The 22,176-nt window shown below is 48.6% G+C and overlaps 1 protein-coding gene across 1 annotated transcript in view; it reads right to left on the bottom strand.

The window, feature by feature from the left end:
• Positions 1–4,586: 4,586 nt before the first annotated feature.
• RAB11FIP2 (RAB11 family interacting protein 2) overlaps positions 4,587–22,176 on the bottom strand; it is a 33,832-nt gene continuing 16,242 nt past the window's right edge. Inside the window, exons 4-7 of the mRNA XM_066601377.1 lie at positions 20,687–21,108; positions 18,966–19,407; positions 17,048–17,141; positions 4,587–6,709 (exon numbers count right to left, since the gene is read on the bottom strand). Coding sequence (XP_066457474.1) covers positions 6,482–6,709; positions 17,048–17,141; positions 18,966–19,407; positions 20,687–21,108 — 1,186 coding nt within the window. The 3' untranslated portion in view covers positions 4,587–6,481. The remainder of the gene's footprint in view (positions 6,710–17,047; positions 17,142–18,965; positions 19,408–20,686; positions 21,109–22,176) is intronic.

The raw sequence follows: 22,176 nt of genomic DNA, 5'->3' as shown, positions 1-22,176 counted from the left end.
GAGCTCACAATCTAATCTCCCTATTGCACACAATGTATCACTTCCATCATCACTGACCCCAGGAGCTCGCAATCTAATCACCCCATCACACACAATGTATCACTCCCATCATCCCTGACCCCAAGAGCTCACAATCTAATCTCCCCATCACACACAATGTATCACTCCCATCATCCCTGACCCCAGGAGCTCACAATCTAATCTCCCCATCACACACAATGTATCACTCCCATCATCACTGACCCCAGGAGCTCACAATCCAATCTCCCTATTGCACACAATGTATCACTCCCATCATCCCTGACCCCAGGAGCTCACAATCTAATCTCCCCATCACACACAATGTATCACTCCCATCATCCCTGACCCCAGGAGCTCACAATCTAATCTCCCAATCACACACAATGTATCACTCCCATCATCCCTGACCACAGGAGCTCACAATCTAATCTCCCCATCACACACAATGTATCACTCCCATCATCCCTGACCCCAGGAGCTTACAATCTAATCTCCCCATCACACATAATGAATCACTCCCATCATCCCTGACCCCAGGAGTTGACAATCTAATCTCCCCATCACACACAATGTATCACCCTCATCATCCCTGACCCCAGGAGCTCGCAATCTAATCTCCCCATCACACACAATGTATCACTCCCATCATCCCTGACCCCAGGAGCTCACAATCTAATCTCCCCATCACACACAATGTATCACTCCCAACATCCCTGACCCCAGGAGCTCACAATCTAATCTCCCCATCACACACAATGTATCACTCCCATCATCCCTGACCCCAAGAGCTCACAATCTAATCTCCCCATCACACACAATGTATCACTCCCATCATCCCTGACCCCAGGAGCTCACAATCTAATCTCTCATCACACACAATGTATCACTCCCAACATCCCTGACCCCAGGAGCTCACAATCTAATCCCCCCCATCACACACAATGTATCACTCCCATCATCCCTGACCCCAGGAGCTCACAATCTAATCTCCCCATCACACACAATGTATCACTCCCATCATCCCTGACCCCAGGAGCTCACAATCTAATCTCTCAGTGTACCACTCCCATCATTTTGACAAAACATGCCTCACATCCGCGGGGACATCGCATGTTCCTGAGTTTGATATTGATGCTCCACTGTGTGAAATCAGCTTATATCACCTAAAATGTATCACACCCATCACCTCTGACCTCGGGAGCTTACAATCTAATCTCCCCATCCACAATGCATCACTCCCATCCTTAGGACCTCACAGTCTAAAGCCCTGTTTACACGGAATGATTGCCGGATACAAACCCGGGACCTCACTGCTAACCACTGGGCCGCCGGGCCAGGATATACAGGGTGCTGCTCCCGCTCGGGACGGGCCCACATGACCGCAGTGGTGGGGAATCAGCGTGATTAGTAGGTCTGAGGTCCCATCTGGGACTCCACCCAGGTTTCCATCACGGGACGTCCAGGGTGGTAATGTTTCTCCTTGTGGAGAGCACCGTAAGAGTATAGGAGGTTTTATAGGCCATGCAATGCATCCTGGGAAAAAGCGATGCAAATGAGTGATGGAATAATGCCTGCGCAGCGCCAGCTATTGGACGGTAGCATTTATTGAGAGCAAGAAGGGGTGCGGTATATAGCGATAGTTTTGTCAAGTGAACTCTCAGTGGAGCCCGCTATCAGTCCCTGGTGTCCGCCGCATGACTCCGCCACACCCGGGACAGCGGGACGATGGCGGCCGCACTCCGGTAATACAATCCTGCCACAATTAGGCAGGACTTAATATTACATAGTGTAGCTGAGGCCGCTGACAGCGCACTATATAGCAGACAGTGTATTAGTAGCATGCGGGGAGGGGGGGACAGGAGATCTGCAGTGATTAGAGCAGCTGCAGTTGTCCTCGGTGCAGCGCTGATGGCGGGTCTCACTTTACTGCTCTATAAATAAATCATCCATGGAGACATTAAGTGCCACGACCTGAGATCCCGGCTGCTGACAGCTCGGCTTATCCTCGTCCGATCACACGGATGAGGTCACCTCCTGGAGCTGGCCACGTACCGTACGCAGCTGACGGTCATCCCTGGTGCCGCTTATCACATGCGGAAAACAATAGGGCGGAAAATCTGGCATGCTGGGTTCATATTTCACCAAAAATCAAGACAATGGGGGACGGACCGCCCACCCAACGAACACCTACCTCAAACCCTCCGTCGGACGTCTACTGCTGCCCATCTTTGTGTCGGGGGGTAGACTTCTTGTGGAGGAGACATTGCCGCCCTTTTTTGGTCTTACATCAGCGGGTGCCGGACATACCACCCATTCCGAATGCCTATAAGGGGTGGGGTGCCGCACGGGAGACTTTGCATTCACACTTTTTTGGCCTTCCTGGTTTGGTTTCTGCCTTGATCCTTCTTGTAAAAGGCTACAGATCAGGTTTATGTATCACAAAGCCAAAGCGGGAGTTTTCGGCCATGGAAAGGATTTTCTACAGTAACTGGAGCTATGGGGTGTCATCGCAGAGGCCGTCCACACTGGCATGAACGTGCCAGTGTGAATGGGCCCTCATCTCAGACTCTTTCCTAATGGGGTATTTCCAGTATAAACCTTAAACCAAAGTGCTCTATACAGCAGGGAGTTACTCCTGTCAGAGCCAGAACCGGTGCGGTTACTCCTGTCAGAGGCAGAACCGATGCGGTTACTCCTGTCAGGACTGGTGGAGTGCACTTCTGTTGTGAAATGAGAAAAATTTCCCATCCATATTTGGTGGCGTTTTAAAGGGTTAACCCTGTTGCTATGCCTGGTTTTCCATGGATAAAGTACCGTATACATGTGTATCTGCAGGACCCTCCAAGAGGTCATGTGACTGGACTGGGCTCTGCTCTGATGTAGGGAGCTGTCAGGACCTTATGCTTTGTGCTTAGTGGTTGAGCTTATAAAGTGAGATCTCAGAACTTTCCAGACTACGATGCAGCAGAAGAGCTCAATGTGCATTTCATGTAACCTACTGAAGTGGCGGAGGCCGCCGTCACTATGGAGCATGGCACAAGCTGTGGAGCAGCCTTAGCTATCCCACATGAGGGGTTAATGCAGTGAGATGGAGCCTCTTCATGTGGCAGAGGCTGTATTATTGGGGCAGCAGTGGTACCAGACTCAGGCGCCCCCTGCAGTCTCCAGGTGGTGGATGTTGATGAGGTCTGTGCAACAGACGCTACACAGGTGAAGACTGGAGCTGAATGCTGTATCAGTCGCGAGAGTGATAATTTCCCCCAAGATGGTTATGTGTAGACTCCCTGGCCAGGGTGGGGGTATGGGGCGCTATAGGACTTCCTGTAAGGGTTAGTGTTGTGACCATACAGAATTAGTTATGACGCTACAGGTAGTGCAAGGCCTTGTGTAGTCAGCCGATAGGATGGTGTAGTCCCTTATGTTCAGAAACTGTCCTGCATACAGGTGTACATATGTACACATGTATGCGGGACCTGTATGCTCATATGTACACCTGTATGCGGGACCTGTATGCTCATATGTACACATGTATGCGGGACCTGTATGCTCATATGTACACCTGTATGTGGGACCTGTATGCTCATATGAGCATACAGGTCCCACATGAACGTGTGCATATGAGCATACAGGTGTGCATATGAGCATACAGGTCTTGCATACAGGTGTACATATGAGCATACAGGTCCCGCATACAGGTGTGCATATGAGCATACAGGTCCCGCATACAGGTGTGCATATGAGCTTACAGGTCGCGCATACAGGTGTGCATATGAGCACACAGGTCTTGCATACAGGTGTACATATGAGCACACAGGTCTTGCATACAGGTGTGCATATGAGCATACATGTCGCGCATACAGGTGTGCATATGAGCTTACATGTCGCGCATACAGGTGTGCATATGAGCTTACAGGTCTTGCATACAGGTGTGCATATGAGCATACAGGTCTTGCATACAGGTGTGCATATGAGCATACAGGTCCCGCATACAGGTGTGCATATGAGCATACAGGTCGCGCATACAGGTGTGCATATGAGCATACAGGTCGCGCATACAGGTGTGCATATGAGCTTACATGTCGCGCATACAGGTGTGCATATAAGCATACAGGTCTTGCATACAGGTGTACATATGAGCATACAGGTCCCGCATGCAGGTGTGCATATGAGCATACATGTCGCGCATACAGGTGTGCATATGAGCATACAGGTCCCTCATACAGGTGTGCATATGAGCATACAGGTGTGCATATGAGCATACAGGTGTGCATATGAGCATACAAGCGCCCACATACTGGCATGCGTATGAACATACTAGCTCCCCCATGCAGAGCTCATACAGCTGTAGCATCAGTTTCAGATGTTAGTGGGGGTTTGGGCCATATAGTCACAGCACCCCCTCTTTCCCATATCCCTGGCTTATTAAGTGTAGAGCATGTTCTGAGATGACTATGGACCAGCTCGCCCAGTGGTATAGGGCCAGATATGCCCGCTGCTGGTGCCAGCCATGGATACCCCAAGATTTAGTATTTACTGCAGAATATAATAAAACAACAACAGCGGGATGCCATGTAGTCACAGAACCCTCCTGCACCCCCGAGGGGCGTCTGATGCAGTTCTGGATCTGGAATTTCACGAAAGGTTTATTATTTATGTGGAATGTGACAAAACGGAAAAACACGGACAAGAAACAACCGCAAACTGTGGACATCAACGACTGGTAACAAGATACATCAAGGATCCGACTAACAGGGCAGCACACCCGATGTGGAAGGCGATGCGGGACCCACCATACGTCCGGCGGTAGTCCCGCTCACGGGAGGTTCAGCCCAGCAGAACTGAAGGATCGGGACTTAAGGCTGGAGACAAGACGTCAGCTGGGACACTCCTTCAGCCGGGACCCTTGGGGCCACGGGGATCTCCTTGCTGCTGTTGAATGGTGGGGTTCCTGACTTCTGGGGCGCCCCACACTGACTAGTCTTACTGCTGGTCAGAGGACGCTCCACCGCTGAGCAGCAGGACTGTGCGAGTCTTTCAGTCTTCAGCGCCTCATTTACATCAGCCTGGAGAAGGGATACGAGGCGCCGCGCTCTGCAAGCCTCAACTCGCTGAGAAACCAAATTGACAGACGATGTGGAAACAGCGTCAAGGAGGAAGCGGCTGTAATAACGCTGCATGGTGAAGAGGCTCGCACTCCGCCGCCGCCGCCACGTCCCATACATTGCTTGCATCAGCTTGTTCCGCTGCAACATTTCCATAACACATTCCTGATGTCGCCTCCATCTGTCAAGCGCCCATCGGAGACTGCCGTGGCGGGAGGCATCTCCGCCGCACAGGACTGGGTGATAAACACCAGCTCTTGCATAGTTTAATACAAAATGGCGCCTGAAGTCTACGACGGAAGCGTTACAGTGATGTCTCCTCACGCGCTCGCTGGAGACTCCTGATGGCGAGATGTATGGCATTTGCAGGGACCCCCCACCCTCTGTCACATGACTCGCCCTCAAAGGTCCTAGTGGTGCAGGTTACTCCACAAGCGCAGTAATGACCACAAGTCACTGTGCATTAAATACTGTATTAGGGGGTCACATTTGGCATCGTGAGGGGTCGGTTATACCTGGATCGTCACACCTGTTGACACTGTATAAAATAAGGCTGAAGTACTGAACCCCGTACGCTGCCGGTATGAAGCTTCCGTCTCTAAAGGGGGGCTGCAGGTGAGCACAATGAGGCTGATCATAGGGGAGGAAGAGCTGGGGGCCACACCTGCATTAATAGGGGCCACTCCTCCATGACAGGTGCATTATGGAAAGAGGAGCATACAATCATTAATAAAGGCTGCTTTTATATGGCAGGTGCATTATGGGAGGACTACACTAGCATTAATGGAAGGTGCTCTTCCCTGACAGGTGCATTATGGGAGGACTCAGCAGTGATGGAAGACACCTGGCGGGGAGACGTACTGAGCAGGTAAAGCTTCGTACCGGGATAAATAACTTATGTGCCGTAGGATAATTCGAATAACAGATTTCATCGCGGCTCAGAAACTGCAGCATTTCCCATCAGTTCAATAAAACAATCATCATGAAGAAGAATCAATCATCCACCAATGCAGAACATAATACTGTGAGGACACCGAGGAGCGGGGAGGACAGGCGGGAGCACCACTCCGACCACATGCCACCACTCCACGGGTACACTTATCTACAACGGGGTCTGGAGGCCAAGTCCAACCCTCCGCCCCAGCACTCTCATCATGCTTTCTAAGAGCCAGTCCCACAGAAGAGCACCAGAGACCACATGGGTCCTCACACGGGACTGGCAGCCATGCTTCAGTCTCTCATATTGTACTTTTCTTGTATTTGGAGTCTTCACAAAAAGAGTTCAAGAAATAGGCAGTCACGACATCCATAAGGAGACCATGGCCGCTATGTGTCCAGCGCTCTCTTGGCTTTGTTAGCTAGCTCTGAGGGAATTTACCCGCTTTCCTGGAAGGCACATAGGGCACCCGCAGGATGCTGGGAGTCTCCTCCATCACTCGTACCAACAGGTTGTCTATGTAGTCCTCCAGCTCCCGGATGTGACTGTCCTTCTTCTTCAGTAGTTCCTTGTGCTTCATTAACTCCCGCTCCACCTCCGTGCGAGTCAGGTGACTGTAGGCGCCGGAACCCTCAAAGGGATTCTGCTCCTAGGACGAAAATGTGAACATGAGATCATAACCGGGACAAGACTCATCATATGTCATCACCATGTCTCAGGAGCTGCCCACCCCCGGCCTGTCAACTACTGAACTCAATGGACAACACTATGCTCAACCTAAGGGGGCAAACTAGATGTTCCTGGGATACAGCCAGGGTGAAAACCACCATAGCTACCCCAAGAAAGAGAGCTCACAACAGCAGGGGATGTGCATCTTCAGAATGTGGACATCGGCAGATGGGAGGTCTGAAACAACACTGGTGGAGCACTGTTCTAGATGGAGTACTAGGCTGAATGATAGAGGAGGATCATGGTGGAGTTAAATAGTGTGAAACATAGTGGTGGAGCATAGAGATGGAGGATTGTGTTGGAAGATAGTGAAAAAGCATAGTAGCGGACAAGGTATGGGGTGAATTATAGTGGTTAAGGATGATTGTGGAGAAAAACAGTGGTGGATCATAAAGGATCATGGTGATGGAACACAGTGAATAATTATAGTGGTGGCAATAATCCACTGTGACATAGTGGCAGAGCACTGTGGTGGAAAATCATGGTGGAACATGATGGAGGATTGTCGTGGTAAAGCATAGTGGTGGAGAAGAATAGTGATGGGGCATAGAGCTAGAGGATAGTGGTGGAGGAAGATTGTGATAGAGTAGAATAGTGGTGGAACGTGGTGACAGAGCATGGAGGAGGATCATAGTGGTTAGGCATAGCAGTAATGCAAAGTGGTGAAGAATAGTGGTGAAGCACAGATATGGAGGATAGCAGAGGAGCATAGTGGTGGATCATGTGACGGAGCACGTTGGAGGATTATGGTAGAGAATAGTGGTGGATCATGTGATGGAGCACTTTGGAGGATTATAGAGTCACATAGTATGTAAGGCTGAATTAGGACAATGTCCATCTAGTCCAGCCTGTTATCCTCCTATGTTGTTGATCCGGAGGAAGGCAAAAAACCCAAGAGGCAGCAGCTAATTAGCCCATTTGGGGGAAAATTCCTTCCCGACTCCCTAATGGCAATCAGACTAAACCCTGGACCAACCCCTGATAGTTCCTACCTGTCTGTATACCCGGATTAACAATTAACCTAAGATTTATAACTAGAGATGAGCGAACGTACTCGGATAAGCACTACTCGTCTTGAAAGATTCGGGGAGTGCCGCGGAGCGGGGAGCTGCAGGGGAGAGCCGGGAGGAACGGAGGGGAGATCTTTCTCTCCTTCTCTCCCGCCCGCTTTCCCCTGCTCCCCGCCGCAACTCACCTGTCAGCAGCGGCGCTCCCCGAATCTTTCAAGACGAGTACAGCGATACTCGGATAAGGCACATTACTCGGACGATTAGTGCTTATCCGAGTACGTTCGCTTATCTCTATTTATAACCTATAATATCCTTCCGCTCTAAAAAGACATCAAGTCCCCTTTTAAACTCCTCTATGGATTTTGCCATCACCACTTCCTCAGGCAGAGAGTTCCACAGTCTCACTGCTCTTACAGTAAAGAACCCTTTTCTGTGTTGGCGATGAAACCTGCCCTCTCGTTACCGTCGCAGTCCTGGGTATAACCAGATCATGGGAGAGATCCTTGTATTGTCCCCTCATGTATTTATACATATTTATTTGATCGCCCCTTAGCCGTCTTGTTTCCAGGGTAAATAATCCCAATTTTGATACCTCTCCCCTATTCCAGTCCCTTCATTCTACGTATTAGTTTAGCTGCCCTTCTTTGAACCCCCTCAAGCACTGTGACATCTTTCCTGAGCACCGGTGACCAGAACTGTACGCAGTATTCCATGTGAGGCCTGACAAGTGCCTTATATAGTGGGAGGATAATGTTCTCGCCCCTCGCCCCTATACCTCTTTTAATGCACCCCAGGACTTTTTTAGCTTTTGCAGCAGCTGACTGGCATTGGTTAATCCAGTTTAATCTACAGTCCACTAGTACCCCCAGGCCTTTTTCCATCTCACCTTTCCCTAGCAGTACCCCATTTAGTGTATATTGGTGACATCCATTTCTCATGTGCATAACCTTATATTTATCAACATCAAACTTCATTTGCCATTTTCCTGCCCAAGCCCCCAGCTTATCTCGGTCCGTTTGTAGCCGCACATTGTCCTCCGTTGCATTGATTATATTGTATAATTTTGTGTCATCTGCAAATATTGATATTTTACTGTGCAGCCCCTCTATCAGGTCATTGATAAGTATATTGAACAGAGTGGGGCCTAATACTGAACCCTGTGGCACCCCACTAGCGACAGTGGCCCAATCAGAGTACGCACCATTTATTACCACCCTCTGCTTTCTATCTCTGAGCCAATTCTTTACCCAATTACACACGTTTTCACCCAATCTGAGCTGCCTCATTTTATATATCAGTCTATTATGTGGCACTGTGTCAAATGCTTTAGAGAAGTCCAGATACACAAGATCGATAAGACTCTCCCAGGTCCAGCCTTACTTCATCGTAGAAGCTGGTCAGATTGGTCTGACACGATCGACCCTTCATGTATCCATGCTGGTGAGGAGTTATACCGTTGTTCTCCTTGAGGTACTCATTGATGGCGTCTCTCAGAATCCCTGCGAATATTTCTCCAGTTACTGAAGTGAGACTTACCGGCCTGTAGTTACCAGGCTCACTTTTGGACCCCTTTTTATAAATTGGAACCACGTCGGCAATGTGCCAATCCAGTGGTACAACCCCGGTCTTGATAGTATCCATAAATATTAGATATAGCGGCCTGGCTATCTCCTCACTTAGTTCCCTTAGGACTCTTGGATGTATTCCATCTGAGCCTGGCGATTTATCGATTTTAATCTTCTTTAACCGGTTCTGCACTTCCTCCTGCGTTAGGTATGAGATATTCTGTGTGGGGTTCATTTTATTCCCCTGCATTTTATGGGGGAATTCGTTTTCGTTTGTGAATACGCTTGAAAAGAAACTAATAGATTTGCCTTCCCTCCATCGTCTTCTATGATCTCTCCTACATTATTTGTTAAAGGGCCAGTGCTCTCACTGCAAATCCTTTTGCTGTTAATATAGTTAAATAGTTTCGGGTTGTTTTTGCTCTCTTTGGCGATCAGTCTTTCTGCCTCCTCCTTAGCAGTTTTGATCTTAGCTTTGCATATTTTGTTTTTTTCCCTGTATGATTTTAGCGCTTCTTCGCTGCCTTCTTGCTTTAGTAGTTTGAACGCTTTCTTTTTTTTCGTTTATTGCCTCTCTTACCGTCTTGTCGAGCCACATTGGTTTCCTTTTACTTGAAGTTCTTTTATTTTTAAAGGGAATTAACTGCTCACATGAGGTGATTAGGATCCTTTTACACTTTTCCCATTTGTGCTCTGTACTGATATTTTTGAGGATGTTGTCCCAATTAATGTTACCGATAGTAGTTCTAAGCTGATCAAATTTTGCTTTACTCAAGTTTAGTTTATTTGTCGCTCCCTGATAAGGTTTCTTATGGAATGACAGCTGGAAGTTAATTATATTGTGGTCACTGGTCCCCAAGTGCCCCTCAACCTGCACCCCCATTATTCGCTCCGGTTTATTAGTTAGTACTAAGTCCAGAGTGGCCCTCCCTCTAGTTGGCCCCTGAACAAGTTGGGTAAGGTAGTTATCTTTAATTGATCTCACCCTTGTGAGATTTGCAGGTTTCGTTTTCCCATATTATATCTGGATAATTAAAGTCCCCCATGATAATTACTTCGTTGCGGTTTGACACCTCTTCTATCTGCCTTAATAGTAAGGTTTCAGTTTCTTCTGTTGCTTTTGGTGGCCTATAGAAGACCCCTATCAGGATTTTGTTATTTTTTTTCTCGCTGTATTTCTACCCACAGAGATTCCACCTGTTCGTCTCCTACCCCTATATCTTCTCGTAGCCTCGGCAATAAGTACGATTTAATGTACAGACATACCCCTCCCACTTTCTGGTTTCCACGGTCTCTTCTAAAGAGGTTGTAACCCTGTAAATTTACCGCCCAATCGCACTTATCATCAAGTCATGTTTCCGTTCTTCCGACTATCATAGTTTTCATCAGTCATTCTCGCTTCAAGCTCACCCACTTTACCGATCAGACTTCTTGCATTCATGGTCATAAAATTTATACAGTTTTTTTGTTCTTTAAATTCATTTTGTAACTAATGGTACTATTGGCTGTTCTGTCAGTTCTAACTGTACTAACCCCACCCCCTGCTCGACCCCCATTCCCATTGCTTAGACCCAGGTGACTAGCTACGCTGACTACCCCCTTATTTCTCTTTTTGCCCTCCCCCAGTCCCTAGTTTAAACACTCCTACAGCCTTCTAGCCATCTTCTCCCCCAGCACAGCTGCACCCTCCCCATTAAGATGCAGCCCGTCCCTACGGTAGAGCCTGTAGCCGACAGCAAAGTCAGCCCAGTGCTCCAGGAACCCAAATCCCTCCTTCTTACACCAATTTCGGAGCACCTTGTTTACCTCCTTAAGATCCTGCTGCCTTTCTAGTGTGGCTTTAGGTGCAGGCAGTATTTCCGAGAAAACTACCCTGGAGGTCCTCGCCCTAAGCTTGGACCCCAAGTCCCTGAAATCATTTTTGAGGGCCCTCCATTGACCTCTAATTTGTTAGAGAATGGTAGAGAATAGTGGTGGATCATGGTGATAGAGCATGTTGGCGGATTATATAGTGGTGGATCATGGTGATGGAGCACGTTGGAGGATTATAGTAGGAGGATAGTGGTGGATCATGGTGAAGGACAGCATTGGAGGAGTTTAGTGGAGGATCATGGTGACCAAGAATGTTTGGAGGATTATAGTAGAGGATAGTGGTGACAGAGCACGTTGGAGGATCATAGTGGTGGATTATGGTGACAGAGCACGTTGGAGGATTATAGTGGAGGATAGTGGTGGATCATGGCGATGGAGAACATTGAAGGATTATAGTGGAGGCTATTGGTGAATCATGGTGGTGGAGCACGTTGATGGATTGTAGTAGAGGATAGTAGTGGATCACGGTCATGGAGCACGTTGGAGGATCATATTGGTGGATTATAGTGACAGAACATTGGAGGATTATAGTGGGGGGTCATGACGATTGAGCACGTTGGAGGATTATAGTAGAGGATAGGGGGTGGTTCATGGTGACGGAGAATGTTGGAAGATTATAGTGGAGGGTAGTGGTGGATCATGGTGACGGAGCACGTTAGGGGATTATGGTAGAGAATAGTGGTGAATTATGGTGATAGAATATGGAGGATTATAGTGGTGGATCATGATGATGGAGCACTTGTAGGATTACAGTGGTGGATCATGGTGATGGAACACATTGGAGGATTATAGTGATGGATCATGGTGACAGAGCACGTTGGAGGATTATAGTAGACGATAGTGGTGGATCATGTGATGGACAACATTGGAGGATTATAGTGGTGGATCATGGTGATGGAGCACTTGTAGGATTATAGTGGTGGATCATGGTGATGGAACACATTGGAGGATTATAGTGGTGGATCATGGTGACAGAGCACGTTGGAGGATTATAGTAGAGGATAGTGGTGGATCATGGTGATGGAGCACTTAGAGGATTATAGTGGTGGATAGTGGTAGATCATGGTGATGGAGCATTTGGAGGATTATAGTGGTGGAGGATTATGGTGGAGATGAATAGTGGTGGATATGGTGATAGAGCACGTTGGAGGATTATACTAGAGGATAGTGGTGGATCATGTGATGGAGAACATTGGAGGATTATAGTGGTGGATAGGAGTAGATCATGGTGATGGAGCACTTGGAGGAGTATAGTGGTGGAGGATTATGGTGGAGATGAATAGTGGTGGATCGTAGTGATGAAGCTCGGTGGAGGATCATAGTGGCAGAGCATCAGGACAGTTGTGCAGATGTTGGGGGTTGTTGTTGGGCCGCTCCATGGGTACAGTCCATGTACCTCCATCACTGGCTGCAGATACAACGTAGTGATGTGTAATTATGGCTCTAATGAGAGAACATTCCTAAATGCGTCCGTGTGGAGGATGGGCAGGAACAGCAGAGAGGAGGAAGCTTGTTTACCGAGAAGGCAGATAGCGGCTGAATGCCCGGCGCTCCCTCCTCCTCCTCGCCGCACACATCATTAAAAGCTGCAGGTGTGTGAGAGACCCAATTATAAGTGATGGCTCCTACTGATACTCCGCCACAAGGACATCGCTGACTACAAAGCCGGCCGTGACCATTACCACATCACATGATGCGTAACACGGGGTCACGCCACAGAAACCCGTGTACAGACACAGGAGCTGCTGCCCTCACTGCATACAACAGTCAGCTCTCTGCTGGATTATCAGATGCCAGATTATTAAGGTTAACAACTATCTCACCAAAAAGTATTGGCCAAGGTTTAAAAAAAAAAAGTGTGGGATGTGGGTGTGGCTTAGCAGAGTGTGATTGACAATCACGTCCTCCGTATAAGTACGGTGACCCTATATACTCATGTGATGTATTTCCCCGCAGGGGAACTGTGTAGGGTTTGCTCTCTATATACTTCTTGACAAAAAAAATAACACCCCCAGATGGAAATGTTGGATCGCCGTAAAACTCGTCCTGCAGTTATGTCTCCAGCAGATATGCAGCGATTACCATCGTGGTCTGATTAGGCACGGAGTCTTGTCACCAGAGGCTGTGAAAGTGCTTCCCCTGTTGCCCTGTGAAAGGACTCGGAGGCTCCGTTGTAGTGTATGTCTTGTGGAGAGATGGCCGACTACTAGACGTCTCTACGAAGTAGAGAAGACGTGTTGCCCAGTTAACAGAGGGGGCGCATCATTGGAAGGAGAGAAGCCAGATGGTCATTACGATGAACTACCGCCATCTAGGCCGTTCTGACAAAGCCATTAGGAGGTGTTGGGAGCCGTGCTCACGTGACTGTGCACACAGGGCGTACAGAATCTGGACGGCCTAGACAGACCACCAGTGGAGAGGATTGTTTGATCCACCGTTGTCCGCCACTGGTGGCCCCTTCATTACAGACTCCTGGCTCTGTCAGGACCATTTCCGGGAACTTAAATGGAAATTCACTGTCATGGCGCCCATCACGTGTCCTGTCATTAACACCCAGCAACATCGCCTCTGTGTGCAGTGAGGTCGTGAGCGATGAAACTGGACGCTACGGAGTAGAAGTGGGTCATCCTCAGCGATCAATCCAGGTATTGTTTGGGTGCTGATGACGGCCATGTTCATGTCTGGAGACCTCAGGGTGAGCGCCTCAATCCTGCCTTTGCTGTGGAGCGGCACACTGCCCCCTGCTGGTGTTATGGTCTGGGGGCCATCACATACGACAGTCGGTCCCCCTAGTAGTGGTACAAGGGACAATGACAGCTCAGTGATATGTTCAGGACATCCTGCAGTCACATGTGTTCCTTTCATGGTGGCTTCCAGCAGGATAATGCCCGGCCTCACCCACAAGGGGGTCACAGGAAGCCCCTACAACATTGTCACACTTCTGTGGCTGCCCGGTTGCCAGATTTATCCCTGATCGAGCATTTATGGGACCCACTGGGACGCCAACTTCGACCGCCTACGAGTGTGAACAATCTAGAAGCCCAGTTGCAAAATCTTTGGGATACCATGTGGCCAGCCGGGTACTAGAGCCTCCGCCCACTTGTACAGTTTTCCTCCAATGAACTTGTCCTGTCCCTCGGATGTTGTGATCCCTGATTCTGTAAACCAACATATTCAACCACAGAAAGTTTCCTCCGATTATCAAAACTCCATCTGGGTGTTATATTTTTGTCAATGAGTGTAGAGTATGTGTGTCCTACATATCAGCACGTGGAACCCTGCATAGTATCTGCTCTGTAGTATATAATACATGGGTTATACATCAGCACATGGAAACCCTGCATAGTATCTGCTCTGTACCGTATCATACATGCCTTATATATCAGCACATAGTCCCCCTGTACAGCAACCTAATAGAGATGTCACTTATATACCAGCCCCTGTACAGTATCTGCGCTATATACACTGCAGAGCCATTACCAGTATACAGTGTATAACGGCCAGACAACCACACCGATTATTAGGGGGTGAATTAATGCAATTTCACTTCTTTTTATATATTTTGGATCTGGTTTTGTCCTTTTCACCCATGCTGTTCGGTCGGTCATTAGCCGATTTGAGGAATCATACAGTCATTATTACACCTTACAACAATCTCCAAGGGGTTAATCTCCTCCAGTTATGGAGGAGATACCTTCGAGAAGCGTGGGGGGATTCTTACTTCTCGGCCTCAGTTCAGGTGCTATGGCAGGTTGCCCTCTGCTGGTGACGGGGCCCAGGTTCTCACATGTAGACATCACCCACCACCGCAGCATGGATTGCAGTGTATGAGGGGTTAATGGCGGAGAGCAGCGCTTTCTCTATGGTTGATTATACATTGCAGAGATTCTGACAGATGTACAGCGGATCGCGGGGAGAATGCAGCGGAAATCTCCACCAGTGAAGGGATTGTATGGGAGCAGGAAAACATGGCGGCCTCTTCACAAACAGCACCTCGCGTGTCTATGGGTTGTTAGTGGTACTGAAGCTCAGTCCTATTCATTTCAGTGCAGTGGAGCTGCAGTACCATGCGCAACCTGTAGAAAGATGTGGCACTGCTTTTGAAGAGGCAGCCATGTTTTTCTAATCCTGGACAATCCATTTAAGAGGATCCCTTCAGATCCAACTCTGTTCATTCACTGGCAACATAACCAGAAGTCTGAGAGCAGGTGAGATAGAGATTTATATTGTATAAGGGTGGGGAGCACCGTGACATGAAGCTGCATTATCACCTATCCTCCTACCAGTCCTATCCTCCACTCAGCTCACAGAAAATGGCATCAGCCAGATAAACAGGTGACCCAAAGCCAAGGGGGCGAGCTGGGGGGGGGGGGGGGGGGGTGTCGGCCCGAGGCCAAGAGGCAGGATAAGATTGTGATCCAAGACCAAGGGGCGAGATAAGGAGACTTGATAAGAGAAGAAGACGGCGGGGGACGCGAGCGAGGAGGCGACGGCGGCGGGGGACGCGAGCGAGGAGGCGGCGGGGGACGCGAGCGAGGAGGAGGCGGCGGGGGACGCGAGCGAGGAGGAGGCGGCGGGGGACGCGAGCGAGGAGGAGGCGGCGGCGGGGGACGCGAGCGAGGAGGAGGCGGCGGCGGGGGACGCGAGCGAGGAGGAGGCGGCGGCGGGGGACGCGAGAAGGCGACGGCGGGGGAGCGAGAAGACGGAGACCTCTTCAGGAATCTCAGTTTTCTGTGTTCCTCAAGTGCCAATTAAAGTTGAAAGTTATTGGAGGAGGACAGAGAAGATGGTGATCAACGGAGAACAACTCTCCAGCTGTGAGGATTCCTTGAAGGAGAAGCCTAATGTTTCATTTACACAGGACGACTGTCGGCTAAACGATCTGCTGGAGCGGATGACGTCATCGCTAGTTGTTAGCGCTCATGCAGAGCACTTAGGCAGGCAGATCCCCGCTGCCTTCTGTGAAGCAGGGAGCGTTTATACGCAGTGGGAAGTCTGCGATCCAGTGATCACTTTTATGCTGGTTGAAAGTGAGAGACAAACGAAAAGTAAACAAAACCGTAAACAATGTTTTGCATTTAGACCTTGTAGATATGATACCTTTCATGGCTAACAAAAATACACGATGTTATAGCGAGCTTTCGGACCCCTCAGGATCCTTCCTAATATTATTATGCCAGAGGAAGGACCCTGAGAGGTGGGAAAGCTCGCTATAACAAGTATTTTTGTTAGCCATTAAAAGGTATCATATCTACAAGATTACTTGGTTTCTCTTACTGAGAACAATCACATTTTGCTCTCCTGACGACACCGGACCAAACTATTTCTTTTCCTTTTGCATTTAGACGTACCGATTATCGTGCATTTTCGTTTATTTGTGTGCGATAATCATCCCGTGTGAATGGCCCTTAAGACACAGATCTGAGGCCGCACCAGAAAGGAGAACAGAGAGGAGCAGCTTCTAATAAAACTCACCCCCAACAGGACAGCCCAGACCAGAGGGGGCAACCAAGGAGAGGTGGAAGCGACTGGGGCCTGATCAAAAATATGACAGAAACAATGCAAAACCTCCTAACTGATACGCCACACCAGCCTGGACCCGAATACCTGTATATATAACAAGACCTCACCTGTAATATTGTATATATTGATATCTGTCGGGACTGAGTCAGGAACAGTCTCTACAAGCTGTACAGATCCCAACAGGGAATATGAGCAGCGGCGCCTAACCTGAACCTGGGAGTAATTAAGTTCTAACACTTCTAGGAAACATATGACTGTACTTGTCTATGAGAGTCAGGTGGTCCTCACCAGTGGTCCTTGCAGTGAGGGGAACATCTCCAGCCCTCCACTCATCCGTCCCAGTTGTGCTGTCGTATCAGACGATGAAAACTTCGTATTGGAGCTGAAAGAGAAAGCAGAGAACGCTGACGACCAATAAAGGGGGCTGAACAGACGGAAGCAGAGAACGCTGACGACCAATAAAGGGGGCTGAACAGACGGAAGCAGAGAACGCTGACGACCAATAAAGGGGGCTGAACAGACGGAAGCAGAGAACGCTGACGACCAATAAAGGGGGCTGAACAGACGGAAGCAGAGAACGCTGACGACCAATAAAGGGGGCTGAACAGACGGAAGCAGAGAACGCTGACGACCAATAAAGGGGGCTGAACAGACGGAAGCAGAGAACGCTGACGACCAATTAAGGGGGCTGAACAGACGGAAGCAGAGAACGCTGACGACCAATTAAGGGGGCTGAACAGACGGAAGCAGAGAACGCTGACGACCAATTAAGGGGGCTGAACAGACGGAAGCAGAGAACGCTGACGACCAATTAAGGGGGCTGAACAGACGGAAGCAGAGAACACTGACGACCAATTAAGGGGGCTGAACAGACGGAAGCAGAGAACACTGACGACCAATTAAGGGGGCTGAACAGACGGAAGCAGAGAACATCGACGACCAATAAAAGGGGCTGAACAGACGGAACAACTAATGAACAAACAGTCTGCTGCGCGGTCTGCAGAAGCACCAGTCCGGTGCGCACACAGAAGTCGACGAAAGGGACAGGGCGGGCGCAAAGGCCAACAGAGGAAGCATTGCAGCGACTATTTTTATACTTGTTTGCCAGCTGATTGTTGATACTTTTACACAATGTTCGGAAAAACATTCTTACCCAACTATTGGGCCGTGTGAAATACCCTTTAGGCCTTTACGGGCTCAGACTGATGGCAGGGCGAACTCCACAGTGCCACCATCACCGAGTTGTGTTCCAGGTCTCAGTCTGTGGGCGTCTGTGCCGCATGCGGCGCTAAATAAACGTCCTGTACCCGAGGTGAACGCGCTGTCTGACTTCATCTTATATTCTACGCAGCCAACCCCGCGTCCGGCACCACCGCCACACATTTCTTTAATTACCTAAACTCCATCTCCCAGGGTCTGGCTAATTACCCCTTCCCTGTCCCCAGCGACCTCGCTAATAACTTTTCTGGGTCCTCAGTCGCGGTTCTGACGACAGATTCAAATTAAAGGCACTTTCTACATTCACACCTGTCGCTAGCTGCAAATTGAGAAATTTTCACATCAGCTGATTAGGAAAACGGTTCGTCTCCTGATAACGGAGCGACGCCGGCCGGAGAACATGTAGACATTCCTGTCATATATATGTCTCCGCTCTGTGATAATCCCACCCGCCCGCCAGGGCTCTGTATGCAGATGTGTCTCTAGCCCCGAGATCTATGGCGCAAGATGTTCAACATAAATAAAATCCCTATACGTCTGGAGGACGCCATCCATCAGCGACTGTCACCCATGTTCTGAAAACGTATATTTGTACAACAGTTCAAAAAAGGTTAAGGCTCGATACATCTGTATACTACATAGCAAGAAGACGCTCCACCCCGACAGCATCTTACACTAGAAATCCACATGAGGATGAGACGTGACAGGAAGCACTATGTGAGGGTTCTTGTAGGCAGAGTCTGTATGGCAGCATACTGAGACCCTATGGGTCTATATTATGAGGTGCCGTCATGTTGAGCTTCCGTGCAGAAAATTTCTTCTGCGTCACGTAATATAGAGCGCGCTACATGTCCCCATGTATAATCATGGCAGTCTATAGGTGCTATATTGCATAGATATGCATACGGTCATGTATATGAGGCCTGTGTCCATCGTGAGGTGTTGGTAAAAGTGGAAGCATCATTGGACATCTATGTACCCCACTTACCGTTGCTCAGTAGCGCGGCTCCCCACCCGGAAGGGATTGGTGGACTCATAGTTTGCAGTCTGTTGGGCGACACCTTCTGAGGTTCTGCTCTCTAGAGTCCAGTCGGAGATGTCTTGGCTGTGCCGCTCAGGCCTCTTCCCTTCCTTCTTGCCAGTCACTCTCTCAAACAAGCTGACCTTTTCCTTCTTCTTCCCATCCTTCTTCCCATCAGCTGTTTTGGAGAAGATCCCGGATGTAGTAGACCTCTCCCAACCCTCTATGCGCTCATCTCCCGGTGCCCATTGTCTCGGCAGTGTGGCAAATTTCTGAGGCAGAGAAGCGCTGGGCACTGGGTCTTTGTTGTTCCCACCAGTCCAGCTCACTTCAAGGTTCTGGCTTTCCGGGGGGTTATCTTTTGGGGCGTCGACGCTCATCGTTCTCCTGTGAGGAGAGTTAAAGCTTCCTGGAAAACAGTGACAGCTTTTGAGAGACCAGAGAGAAGATGGACAAGATGGTTATGGTGGAAGATGTGGTCAGAACAGAGGCACGAGGCATTTATGTAATAAGAACAGTTCTTCTGTGGACACTAGGTTTATAAAGAACCTATAAGAACAGCCAATATAAGAACATACATAAGAAATGTCATGGAATGTAAAGAATAGGGGCATCTGGACCATGGTCATTTATAGTATCTAGTTATGACTTCTAGAAGATGGCCAGTAGTAGTGTGAGGAATATACACAGTGGTGAGTAATAACCATGGATGACTATGGTGACATCTAGAACGTGATCAGTAGTAGTATGGAGAACATACATAAGGTGGTGAGCACGGGGTCCCATATGACATCAAGACAGACAACAGTAATAGTATCCACAACGTACATGGACAGTAGTGACATCTAGAACATCTAGTGATTGTTAGAACATGACCAGTAATAGTGTGAAGGATATACACAAAGACGAGTAGTGACTATGAATGAGTAGAATGCAGTGACATCTAGAACACGATCTGCAGTAGTGTGAAGAGCACATATTGTGGTTAGCATTGGGTTCTACATATCATCTATACAGAGTAGACAGGTTTAGCATCCAGTAGTGATATCAAATGATGTTTACGACATGACCAGTAATGGTGTGAAGAATATACACCATGGTGAATAGTGACTATGGTTTAGTAGAACATGGAGACATCTAGAACATAATCAGTAGTAGAGTGTAGAACATACATATTGTGGTAAGCATGGGACCCTTATTATATGTAGCTAGATGACAGTATCCAAAATGAACATAGATAGTAGTGAAATCTAGAACATCTAATGATGGTTAGAACATGGCCAGTAATAGTGTGAAGGATATACACAATGCCGAGTAGTGACCATGGTTGACTAGAGCATGGTGGCACCTAAAACTTGATCAATAGTAGTGTAAAGAACATACATAATCTGGTAAACATGGCGTCCCATATAATATCTAGACAAATTACAGTAATAGCATCCTCAATGAACATGGAGAGTAGTGACATCTAGAACATCTAATGATGGCTAGAAAATGTCCAGTAATGTAAGGTGTGAAGAAAGTAGACCTTGGCGAGACGTGAGCATGTATGACTAGAACATATTGAGATCTAGAAAACAGACATTTCCAGTATCTAGAACACTGCTGTGAATCTTAAAGAGTGGTTAGTGATGAAGATGGTGCGAACATGTGTGGATGGATGATGGTCACCATGTTGAGTTACTCACCGTTCTCTTCCGCAGAGCTGATGGAGTCTAGAGTCTGTTTAGCTGGGAGTCCTCCAGCGCTCAGCCGAGAGGGCGGAGGACCATATAAATCAGACATGGAATGAGCCGACGACAGGCGCTGAGGTCCCAGGAGGAACGGCTTTTTGGGCTTGCTTTTGATGTGGATTTCGGGGCCTTTGGGATCGCATATGCTATGCCTTTCATTGGAGCTGCTGGGAATGATGGCAGATGATGTGTCTGACCCATCTTGCTTCCTTCCCTTCATCTTGTCCTTGAGACGCGCAAATGGTGAGCGGGTCTTGTCCTTCATGGAGAGGTCGAACATGCTGGCCGTCATGTTATTTCTCATAAACTGGACGCTGACCTGCAGCTCTCCCCTTTCCTTGTTCCTCTTCCCTTGCTTGGATTCCAACTTGTACCACCTACATTAGATAAATAAAGTTTTAGGGGCAACCATGACCTCTGACCCCACATATAGGACAGATGCCCAATATACATACAGTGTTAGGGGCAATCATGACCTCCCCATTTAAAATGTGCACTTGGGTTTATAGATCACCCTACATGAGACTGATACCGCCGGTCACCACGCCTTATAGATTTTACTACATGTTCCTGGCTTTTTGCAGTAACGGAGCACGAGGTGTATCATAGAAAGGAGTGCTGCGTGCCGTTTCGTGATTTGGTCCAACTGAACCCTAAATCGGCCGCTGGATAACCGCTAACCAACCCACAAACAGATGGAACCTGGACCAACAAGCAATCCGCTCGCCTCTATTGTGTAACACTACAGAGACTGACAATAGGCCTCTGCCGAAAGTCAAGAGAGTTGATCACAGAGCCCCTCAATGAATGTGCCATCTACCAAAGGCACCCAAGTAAGACATGAAGGATTCAAAGGCCTCTAGACCGGGTTTCTACAGGGCAACCTGTTGGTGTCTTTGGTCCTCGTGATCTCTCCTGCACGGGCTCCATCCACAGTGCTGACTGATTCCATCGAAGGGTTAAGCCACAGCTAAAAATTGGATAAAAACGGAGAAACCAGAGCAGTGTGTTCTAGAGCGGCTGAAGATGAAACACGTCCCCACGCTGCTCTTTACAAGTTCTCATCATAAAAAGTGTTTGTTTTTTTATCTGGGTGCCCCGCTGCTGCCAACAGGCTGGCGCTCTCCACTCAGTCACTGTTAGCACAATTTGCACTCCGCTGGCTCAGGGTACAGGACTCGCCCGCAGCATGATAACTCCTATCACTCCTGCTGATCTGGAGACATGTTGTCACTACACTCTATTATGTCGCCATCACCGCCGCCTGGAGAAGCTGCAGCCTATTGTTCTACATGACAGGAAGAGAGTTGTCAGAAGCAACAAAGTCAAACATCCTACTGGGAGTTGGTTGTCGGGTGCGACTTCAGTGGACGGGGTATGAAGTGGGCATGGAGGGTGCTGCTAGCAGGTGGGTATGGGATTGCACGCCGTCGCCATACCAGACT

This window comes from Eleutherodactylus coqui, chromosome 4 (assembly GCF_035609145.1).
Source record: "Eleutherodactylus coqui strain aEleCoq1 chromosome 4, aEleCoq1.hap1, whole genome shotgun sequence".
In the NCBI taxonomy this organism is placed as follows: Eukaryota; Metazoa; Chordata; class Amphibia; order Anura; family Eleutherodactylidae; genus Eleutherodactylus; species Eleutherodactylus coqui.
Note: the sequence above shows the minus strand (reverse complement) of the source record. Positions and strands in the feature narration are given on the sequence as shown.